Source organism: Brachyistius frenatus, unplaced genomic scaffold, assembly GCF_029030835.1.
Source record: "Brachyistius frenatus isolate BFR_SWC_R1_liver_20210118 unplaced genomic scaffold, ASM2903083v1 Contig_56, whole genome shotgun sequence".
Taxonomy (NCBI): Eukaryota; Metazoa; Chordata; class Actinopteri; family Embiotocidae; genus Brachyistius; species Brachyistius frenatus.
In genome coordinates, this window is record NW_027210655.1 from 747,501 (window position 1) to 757,500 (window position 10,000).

General features: G+C 48.8%; 1 protein-coding gene across 1 annotated transcript in view; it reads left to right on the forward strand.

The window, feature by feature from the left end:
* Positions 1-10,000, forward strand: part of nav2a (neuron navigator 2a) — a 111,979-nt gene that overhangs the window by 52,791 nt on the left and 49,188 nt on the right. Inside the window, exons 8-11 of the mRNA XM_069705406.1 lie at positions 2,702-4,001; positions 6,285-6,394; positions 6,510-6,618; positions 7,571-7,996. Coding sequence (XP_069561507.1) covers positions 2,702-4,001; positions 6,285-6,394; positions 6,510-6,618; positions 7,571-7,996 — 1,945 coding nt within the window. The remainder of the gene's footprint in view (positions 1-2,701; positions 4,002-6,284; positions 6,395-6,509; positions 6,619-7,570; positions 7,997-10,000) is intronic.

Below are 10,000 nucleotides of genomic sequence, written 5' to 3' on the forward strand. Positions count from 1 at the left end.
CCGATAAGTTTTTAAGAAGAGATTTAAATGATGTCACAGGCAGCTCGTACCATAACTCGGCAGCCGCACTTTTACTTTTTTTCGCCATAATGAAATCTTTACTCCCCCTGGTGGCCTCTTCATTACCTGCACAAAAGGCGGGTTTGATTTTTGAAACAGCAGAAAATTGGAAGAAAACATCTTTAATCGTTCCTTTTGTTCGCGGCAGGTTTATGTTTCTGAAGTGTTGAACCTCGGTAAGAAAACTCCGGATCTTTTTTTTTTTTTTTTTTGAGTTGCATTCGTGTTCACCAGGCAACGGCGTCCGAGTCCGTCCGCTTCTGACCCGACGCGTTGAAGATTGACCGCTTCCCTTTCACCCCTGGCAACATAACTGGAGCGTGTCCGTCCCGGTCAGCGGGTCCAGTCCTGACAGCGGCCAGCTGACCCCGTGTCCAAAGGGCCTCTCCTCTGTCTTTTTTATTTCTTCTCCGGGTTCCTTTTTCTGATCCCAAATCCCAGCTGACCCCGTTCCCGGACAGCACGGACCGTCCCGCTGGTCCGTATCAAAGCTTCAGTCATCCCAAACCTGCGGTGCCAGTCCCCCCCCCCCCCCCCCCTCCTCCCACCTCTCATTCAGCTGCCTTCAATAGGAAGCCAGCTATTAGCAACCTGACCCACTTTTCCGATTGCTAACTACTTGCACAGCTAATTGGGCCCTAATCACTTCCTAATGGCTGCATTGTTTTCGGTGCTGCTCTCACTAAATGCTAAACGGGGAGAACGGAGAGGGGCCGAGTGGGTGCCTGGTTTTTTCATTAGGGGCATGAAAAGCGCGATGAAAATGCAATAAAGTGGAGGGCCGGATGAGGACGAGGTAAACAAGCAGGTCGAGGCTTCAATAGTCTGCATAAATGCTGACTTAAAGAAACCACATGAATAACAAATGAATACGGGATTAAGTTTCCATGTATGAATTAATGGAAACTTGAATCACGAGAGAGTTATATGATCACGTCCCTGTGTGCTCCGTCGGAAATAGGACAATATATTTATAGTTTGTTGACCAAGAATCTTATTTTCTTTGAGGAAGTGAAAAAAAAAAAAAACGTCCAGTAGAGTGAAATAATTTAGATCTCAGATTTTCAAAAGATCCAATATCATGTGACCTTCTACTAACACAGCACCCGGTGTGAGAACTAAAAATATCCTGTCGGTCCTCTGACCTTCACGAGGGGAAATTCACACAAACAGTACCAGTACTAAATACCGTGTATTATAAAGGTTTGTAATACATAAACAGCCCTTAAAAAAAACAACATCATGTGAAGTGTAAGTTTAAATGTGTTTTATCGTGTGACTCAAGTAAACAGAACAAAAATGAAAACATTTTAAATTGATAATTAAAAAGTAAGACATATGTGTGTGTACATATTTGTATGTATTCTATTTGAGGGTAAAGACGTTGTGATGGTTAAGGTTGATGCATTATGTCAACGATTATCCTCACGGCTATAGAAAGACAAATGTGTGTGTGTGTGTGTGTGTGTGTGTGTGTGTGTGTGTGTGTGTGTGTGTGTGTGTGTGTGTGTGTGTGTGTGTGTGTGTGTGTGTGTGTGTGTGTGTGTGTGTGTGTGTGTGTGTGTGTGTGTGTGTGTGGGAATGTGTTTCTGTAGTTGTGCGGACCAATTTTTGGTTAAAACCACATTCGTGAGGACAAACACACTTGGTGAGGACATTTCGGGCCGGTCCTCTCAACTCTGAGGGTTAAGACATGTTTGTAGGGTTTAGCTCGGAGTCGGGTTAAGGTGAGTGACAGTTCAGGGTTAGTTGGGACGGTTAAGGTTGTGGTTAAGGGACTAGAGAGGGCATTATATCAGTGAGTGTGCTCGCAACTATATAACGACAAGTGTGTGTGTGTGTGTGTGTGTGCAAAGTAAGAGAGAGACGTTGCAACCGAAGTGTTATGATTCATCCCTCTCCCTCTCCCTCTCCCTCTCCCTCTCCCTCTCTCTCCCTCTCTGGCCGTTGGTGTTTGAATATTCAAATGTTCCTGGTCTGAGCTGCGTGCCGCCGGTAGCACGGCTCCACATGCACACTAACAACCTCAGCAGCCCTCAGGACTCTCCTGTTTTCAGAAAGGTGAGGGGGCGGGGGGGGGGGGGCATTGACTTACAATGATTTACACCAGGAATTACAGCTCTTCGTTCTTGGTAAGTTTGCTCGTTGAGACGCTGCGAGAATTTTACCCGGACGATTTCCTTTCACGGGTCATCCATCGGACATATTTTGCCGTGTCGCAAAATGTGCTTTTTGTTTTCCGCTGGTCTCCAAGTTTAACTTTAGTCCTGACGTCTGGTTTACAGGTGACGTAGCCGGACGGCGTCGCGTTGTGAAGCAGAGGGACCGTGACCAAAAGCAGTCCATATAAGTCCGAGCCTTATAAGTGCAACTTGACTCGACCTGCTTGGCAAAACCTGAAAGCACTCGAGCTTCATTGTTTCTATAAACAGTTTGTGATGGACTCCTCTCTTGTTAGTGCTATAGGGGGCTAAATGACTGCATCAACATAGGCCACCTCCAGGTCCTTATAAGGCCGCTTTGTGTGTGGGGTGTCAAAGAAGACTCGGCATCTGGTTCGTCTTGTCTCCCTCAGTGCTTGATTTTTCCTCTTCCCCATCTTTTAAACGTCCTCCGTTATTTGCCTCTCGTTGCGGTGCAGATTCCTCAGAGGGCACGACCTCGCAGCCTCCGGCGATGACTGAGCACGCTCCGCCATCCGCAGTGACCGTCGGCTCCTCCACCAGCATCCCCGCCGCTACCTCCGCCCTGATCCCTCCATCGTCCTCCTCGTGCTCGTCCTCCTCGTCCTCCTCGTCCTCCACGGCCATTCCCCAGCCCAACAGCAACAGCAGCAAGCCCTGGAGGAGCAAGTCGACGAGCTCCAAGCACGCCGCCGCCGCCGCCTCCTCCTCCTCCTCCGCGGGCAGCCCGCCGTCCGCCACGCAGGCCGGCAAGCAGGAGAAGGACGCTTCGTCCAAGGCCGCTGCGGCGGCCGAAGCTCCTCCGAAGGCGGTCGCTCAGAAGTCGATGCTGGAGAAGCTCAAGCTCTTCAACAGCAAGGGAGGCTCCAAGTCGTCCGCCGCCTCTTCCTCCTCCTCCTCCTCGACCTCCAACGGCGCGGGGGCGCCGGGCGACAGCGCCGCCCCGGCCAGGCAGCTCGGGGCGGGGCAGGTGGAGAGAGCCGAGACGGGCTCCAACACCGACCCGCTGGAGGAGGACGACGGCAACGTCCGGCCGGGACTGAACGGGACCAGCAACGGGACGGCTTACGGAGCAGCTCCCTCGACGGTCGCTACCGTCCCCACGACCGCCAGCAGCCCCAAAATCGCTCTGAGGGGCATCGCCCAGCGCACTTTTAGCAGAGCTTTGACCGCCAAGAAGAGCTCTGTCAAAGGCCCCGAGAAGGACAAGGACAAGGAGCGCGGGAAAGAGAAGGACAAGGAGAAAGGGAAGGAGGCGGGGAAACGAATCTCAGTCCCCGATAGGACGGAGCTGAGAGGAGAGGAGCTCAAGGAGGAAGTAGCATCCGGCGCTGTTGACGCTGACAGCTCCAACAAAAGGACCTCTAAAATCGCAAGTTTCATTCCCAAGGGGGGCAAAATGGCCAAAAAGGAGAGCTCCACCTCGGCACACAGCGGAATACCAAAGCCAGGAGGCAAAGCCCCGGGAGCCGGGGGCAAAGCTTCCTCCGGGAAGGAGGCGGGCGAGAGGCCTCGCAGCATGCGGCTAGGCGGGGGTCTCGCCATGCACCGCGGCCCCCTGGACAGAGACAGGGACAGCAGACACTCCAGCTCTACCTCCAGCCTGGCCTCCACAGAAGGGAAGAGCGGCGCCGCCCCGGTGGCGGGAGGAGGCACTACGCAGAGCACGGCCAGCAACACAGTCAGCGTGCAGCTACCTCAGACGCAACAGCACCACAGCCACCCCAACACCGCCACCGTCGCACCTTTCATGTACAGGTAACGCCGCACATCAAAACTTTGCTCACTTCGTCACTCAATTTTAGCGTCAATTTCAACTTCCCAGATCACATAAACGCTCCAATGAGGGTGAATCTTTTAACGATTCAGTCAAAACACGATACGTATTATGAAAAGTAAAAAAAAAAAAAGAAACAAAGATGATGGAAAACCAGAAGATTAAGGGAATAATAGACACTTCACAGACATCATAAGACAGAGTCATTAAATCGTGACGCGTTGTATTTATTAATACAGATTAATAATAATGTGGAAGCGCAGACTTCAGCCAAGGCCAAGAGTTAAAATACACTGGTGCCTTTCTGAAGCCTCAAATCTCAGCTGTTGATCTGGTTCTCTATAAAATCACAGCTTGCTCTATTAAGTTTGAGCTTGTGCATGTGTATCCCAGAGTATTACTGCTACGCATGAAGGAGGATTGAGATAAGAAGTCATTGAAATTGAAGTATGGCCTATGTTTTGTTCCTGTCGAACTTTAGACTTTATTAATCCCACAGTGGGGACATTTTGTCGTCACAGCAGCATCGAAACACAAAAAGGTGCACACAGTAAGAAAACATTTACAAATACGTATACAATAAAATAAGATAGGTCAAAATTATTATTTTAGAAGAACATAGGAGCAATGAATAAATACACACATACACACACACACACACACAAGATACATACACAAAAACAAATCAAATGAAATAAATAAATACATCTTGGGATGGATGGAAAGTTTGAAATAAAATACAGTGCTTTACTGCCATCTACAGGACTTCATTTTCTATTAGTTTATGGCATTGAGGAGGCCAGATTTTCTGTCTGGTATCGTTGATAAAAGTGAAAAATAATTAATGGATCCAATCCAAAATGTAATGGGTTCCTCCGCTGCCAATGCTACACGCGTCCACCAAATTTCATGACAATCTAGATTGTAGATTTTTTGGGGGGGAATCCGACTGACAATCAGACAAACAAACTGCACATATAAAAATCAGCACAGGTAATAATTATAGAATCAATAAATGTTAAAAGTGGGTCTTGATAAATAAACAAACATTATACATGTGGTACATTTGCATTTGAAAGGTTGAAGTTTTCGATGATGAATCTGCATTCTACTATTTAATTACACTACCAATCAAATACATGATAACCGTTTTGGATAAGGTTTATCTCAACTTATAACTGAATGCAAATTGGTGTAAAGCGCTTGTTTTGTGTGCACAGGACCGCGCGAGGTCAAAAGAACTCGTCGTAAAACCTCGAGTTCTCTTGACAGCATCTGAAAACACGAAATCTGAGCTTGTTTTGGATGTTTGTTCGTCTTTAAACTGTTAACCCGTAACGTCACATCTCTCTTAAGTTCTTGTGTTTTGACCTGACCCCGTGTGCGCACTCGTATCCGGGCAGATATGCGCGGATGCCGCGCGCCCCTGACCTCTGTCCCGGTCCCAGTGTGATAAGGAAGGAGGTCCCTCACGCTCTCAATAAGTCCTTTCTAACAACCGCTCATTAGCTTCCTGTCGCTCCCCCCCCCCCCCCACCACCCCTCCCCTGCCGCCTCTGGACGTCCCGACCTGTAGCTCAGACCTAAAGAAAAAAAAAAGAAAAAAAAGACAGCACCCCATTATCAGAGCTCAGAAACTTCCTCTTCTGCAGTATACCTGTCAGATAGCATTACCGGCAGGATTATACCACCTCCACCTGTCACAAAGAGTCTGTTAAGCTAAGCTAAGGGAAGAAATCCTGATGTCAAGCCTGACAAATTACGTGGAAATAACCTGGAAGTTTCAACGGGCATTAAGTCTGGTAACCCAGAGAAGTTTGGATGCTTTCAGTTTCTGTAGAGCCGTGGAAGAGTGAAATCGGCGGCTTGGACTTGCTCGTACCCAGAGCGAGCGTACGGCAGTCAACGAGGACAAAGTCTAGGATCAGGCAAAAATAACCGAAGGCTGAATATACACCGAGGCGCTCCAACGTCATCGTCTCCCAAAGCTACCAGCCGGTGCAATGACCGAACCGTATTGATTTACCCTTCAAAGACAAAAACTTTCCCGGCCGACTGAGGGCTTACAGCAGGCATTTCGTTTTGGACCCAACGGTCACAAGACCCTGAAACGCAGCGGCTTTAAACTCCTAATCGGGTTTTTATCCCTCTTTCGTGACAATTTGCCGAGCATTAGGTTCCCACTAAACGCTCCATAATTCGCCATCGGTGATTTACCCGCTTTGATCCGACGCGCAATTTGCATCCCCCCCCCTGCCCCCCAGATCCCAAACAGACGGCGAGGGAACGGTGGACACGGAGGGCGGCTCGGCGGGACGAGGCGGAGACGCGTCCTTCACCAAGACCGGCCAGACCTCCGTCGAGGACCTTTCAGGTCGGGGTTGATCACTCAACGATCGTACCGAGCCCGGCTCTGTTTTTTCTAGATGAAACGATGTCTTGGCATGTTGGTAAATCTTACCGAGGTGGATGTTTGTGGTCTCAAGCAGGCGAAGATCCAGAGACGCGGCGGTTGCGGACCGTCAAGAACATAGCGGACCTGCGGCAGAACCTGGAGGACACGATGTCCAGCCTGCGAGGAACTCAGGTCACACACAGGTAAAACAAAAACAAAACCAAAAAAGAACTCTTAAAACGTATTTACTCTCTCCTTTCAATCAGTAACGTACTCGGCATCGTTAAAGGAACAAAAATACGAGAGATTTTTCAAAAGCGTTCTCACTTTAGCTCGTCGGGTCGGCAAAGCTCCCAAAGAAGTCCATAAAAACGTGTCGCGGTAGAAAAACAAAACCCTCTTGTTTGGGGGGCGGGGTGGTGGATGGGGGGGGGGGGGGTCATGGAAGTTTAGCGCCTTACAATGGCCGCCACGGTTGAGCGGTAAACAGAACAAATCAGGCTCTGTGTTTGGGGATTTGAGTCGGTGGCCGAACTGCCTCGCGGTCAGCAGACCGTGTCGCTCCACGTTTACAGGTATTACCTCCTTTTTTCTTTTTCTTTTTTTTCTTTCTTGTCGCTCCTTTCAGGGGTCTTTGGCTTTGATCGCAGGGTGTGTCCGCGATGTCGTCTTTGCTTCACGGTTAAGGCTCTAATTCCCTCCCGCAAGTCGTTTTGACCTGTTGCTCTCGGCTGATCCAGCTTTCTGGGTTCATATTGGGCTCTATTGTGAGGTTCATATTCTCTGTTTCTGCTGTTTTAGACCGTAATAAAGAATCTCCTGTTTTCCGTCCGTCCCGGAGGTTACGCAGTTCGTTCGCTGTCCGTTGGTTTTCCGGCTCTATTCTTTTGGACGATATCTCAAAAGTCTCTGAGGGGATTTGGGTGATATTTGGTGGACAGATTAGTCTTGGGCCAAAAAAAAAAACAGTACGTCTGGTTTTGGTGACGATCCAAAGGTGAGATTTCGAGTATTAAGACAGCGTTCGGCTTTTTTTCCCCTCTCGCTGCTAATGACGAGTCTTTGAGTAGAACCTTCAGCTTCAGCTTTTGCGTTACTTTTGAGACGCATATTGTGCCTTTATTTACCCCTCCTTCTCCTTATTTACCTGCCCAGCACCTTGGAAACCACCTTCGACGGCAACGTCACCACAGACATCAGCGGCGGCGGCGGCAGCGGCGGCGGCGGCAACAACAACAGCGGAGGCGGTCGGAGCATCCTCAGCCTCACTTCTGCCCGCCCCTCGCTGTCGTCATGGCGACTGGGCCAGTCCAGCCCCCGTCTGCAGGCGGGCGACGCCCCCTCCTCGGGGAACGGCTACGGCGGGCGGGCGGGCGGCGGTCAGGGAGGACGCTACCTGTACCCCGGACACCTGCGGCGACAGCTGGCTGGCAGGGGAGGGGCCCTGTGCAGCGTGGACCTCGGAGACAGAGCCGGCGAGGACTTGGACCTGGACGGGGTCGCCGTGGAGGTCACGGGATACATGAGCGACGGAGACGTGCTGAGCAAGAACGCCGTGCGCACTGATGATGTCACCAGCGGGTAAGCGAATTAAAACCGACGGAAGATGTTTTAACGCCTGAAGCTTTGGGAAAAACTGAAACCGTTAATCGACGAATCGATTGACAGAAAATGACTCGACAAAAGTTTTGTTCAAAACACGAATTTACAACTTTTAAATGGTTCCAGCTTCTCTGAAAGAAGGTTTTGCAGCATTTTCTCCATTTGATCTTGTTTTTGGATTGTTGTCTGGATGAGACGAGCGAATTTGAAAACCATTTCTGTGGTTTTCTGATTTTATAGAATAAACAATTAATTGATACGCACACAAACACACAAATTTATATCTGCGCTGTTTCTAGGACTTCGACCTTCTGGACCTTAGACGTCGTACCAGGAATCTGCTCGAGACACTTTCCGAACATGGGAGTCGTACACATTATGAACACACCTTTATTAATTAATGGTAAAAAATGTTTAGTCGTCATGTTTTGCCACCTGCCGTGCAGCAAATGCAGTTTCTTTGGGGATCAAGTGGTTTATATTTTCATGGTTGAAATAATTACTATTTTTGGTTGATCTTAACATGCGTGACTTCTTTTGCCACAAGAGGGCAGTAGTGTTCCTTCGCCGTACGTCTGTTCTCCAGCTGTCAACATCCCAGAGTCCAGCCTCTGCAGCTGTGAGCAGCATTTATCCCGTACAGATCCCACAAGTATCCCTGCAGATAGAAGTAACGCCGATATCCACGCGACCCGTTCATTTTCTCAGACGAAGCCGGTGTCTGTGTCATAACAGCCCCCCTCACCCCCTCCTCCTCCATCCCCCCAACCGCATACCTCCACTGTCACGCCGTGTAATTTAAAGCTCTGTTATCGTCGTTATTATCAGATGGACCTGTAAAAAAAAAATTTTTTTTAAAAAAGGTGCAATCGGGTTGCATCGAAAAAGATCCCGAAGAGCTGCTTCGGGGATTCGTTAAAAAATTCAGATGAATGTAAATGAGGACATCAAAAAAAAAAAAAAAAAAAAAAAGCTCTTAAAAACCTGGAGTGGAAATGACTTCATCTGGCCTCCAGGGGGTTCCAGCTGACTCAGCAGCCCTGAGGCAGCTTTAAGAACGAGAGAGAGCGAAGCGCTCCCGGAGGACTCGATGTGTCTCAATGTGTGGCTGCGCAGACAAAGACGGGCCGCAGACACACCTGGACAGGTGAGCGGAGGCATTTCCTCCAGATTAAAAACTTGATATCCAGGCAGGCCAAATATAATATAAACGACTTTTATTCATACATTAAATAGATTCTTATAGACAGTTTTCTTGTGATCTGATTACTGCTTTTTTTTTTCTTTTTTTATTCATCATTTAACTGACGCTGTTACGAAGCAAAGGAAATCAGCAAATCTTCACGTTTTAGTAGCTGGAATTTACTTCATGTTTTACTTTTTTACTTGATATAAAGACTTAAATTATGAATATACATCCTGTTATTTCCCCGCTGCAGTGGATTGAGCAGGTTATTATTGAGCTGGATTTCGTATTTAAATGCGAGATGTGTGTGTGTGTGTGTGTGTGTGTGTGTGTGTGTGTGTGTGTGTGTGTGTGTGTGTGTGTGTGTGTGTGTGTGTGTGTGTGTGTGTGTGTGTGTGTGTGTGTGTGTTCGGTGCTCTCAGCTGTATGAACCCGAGGGATTAGGTGATGGATGACTGGCAAAATAAGCTTTTATTCAACTGGAAGCATGTTGACTAGATTACGCTCCTTGTGTTGGGGGTTGGGGGGGAAGGGGGAGCTATGGGGGAATGGAAACTGCAGAGACATTAAGTGTGTGTGTGTGTGTGTGTGTGTGTGTGTGTGTGTGTGTGTGTGTGTGTGTGTGTGTGTGTGTGTGTGTGTGTGTGTGTGGGTACAGGCATGTGGGTCTGTGAGTGGTGGGCGGAGTCGCCCCGTGGGTTAAACATTTAAAAAACAGACACAGACTGATGACCTACCACCCCCACCCTCCACCCCCACCCTGCTCTCTGCATCCTCGAGGCCGTTTCGTGGTGTTA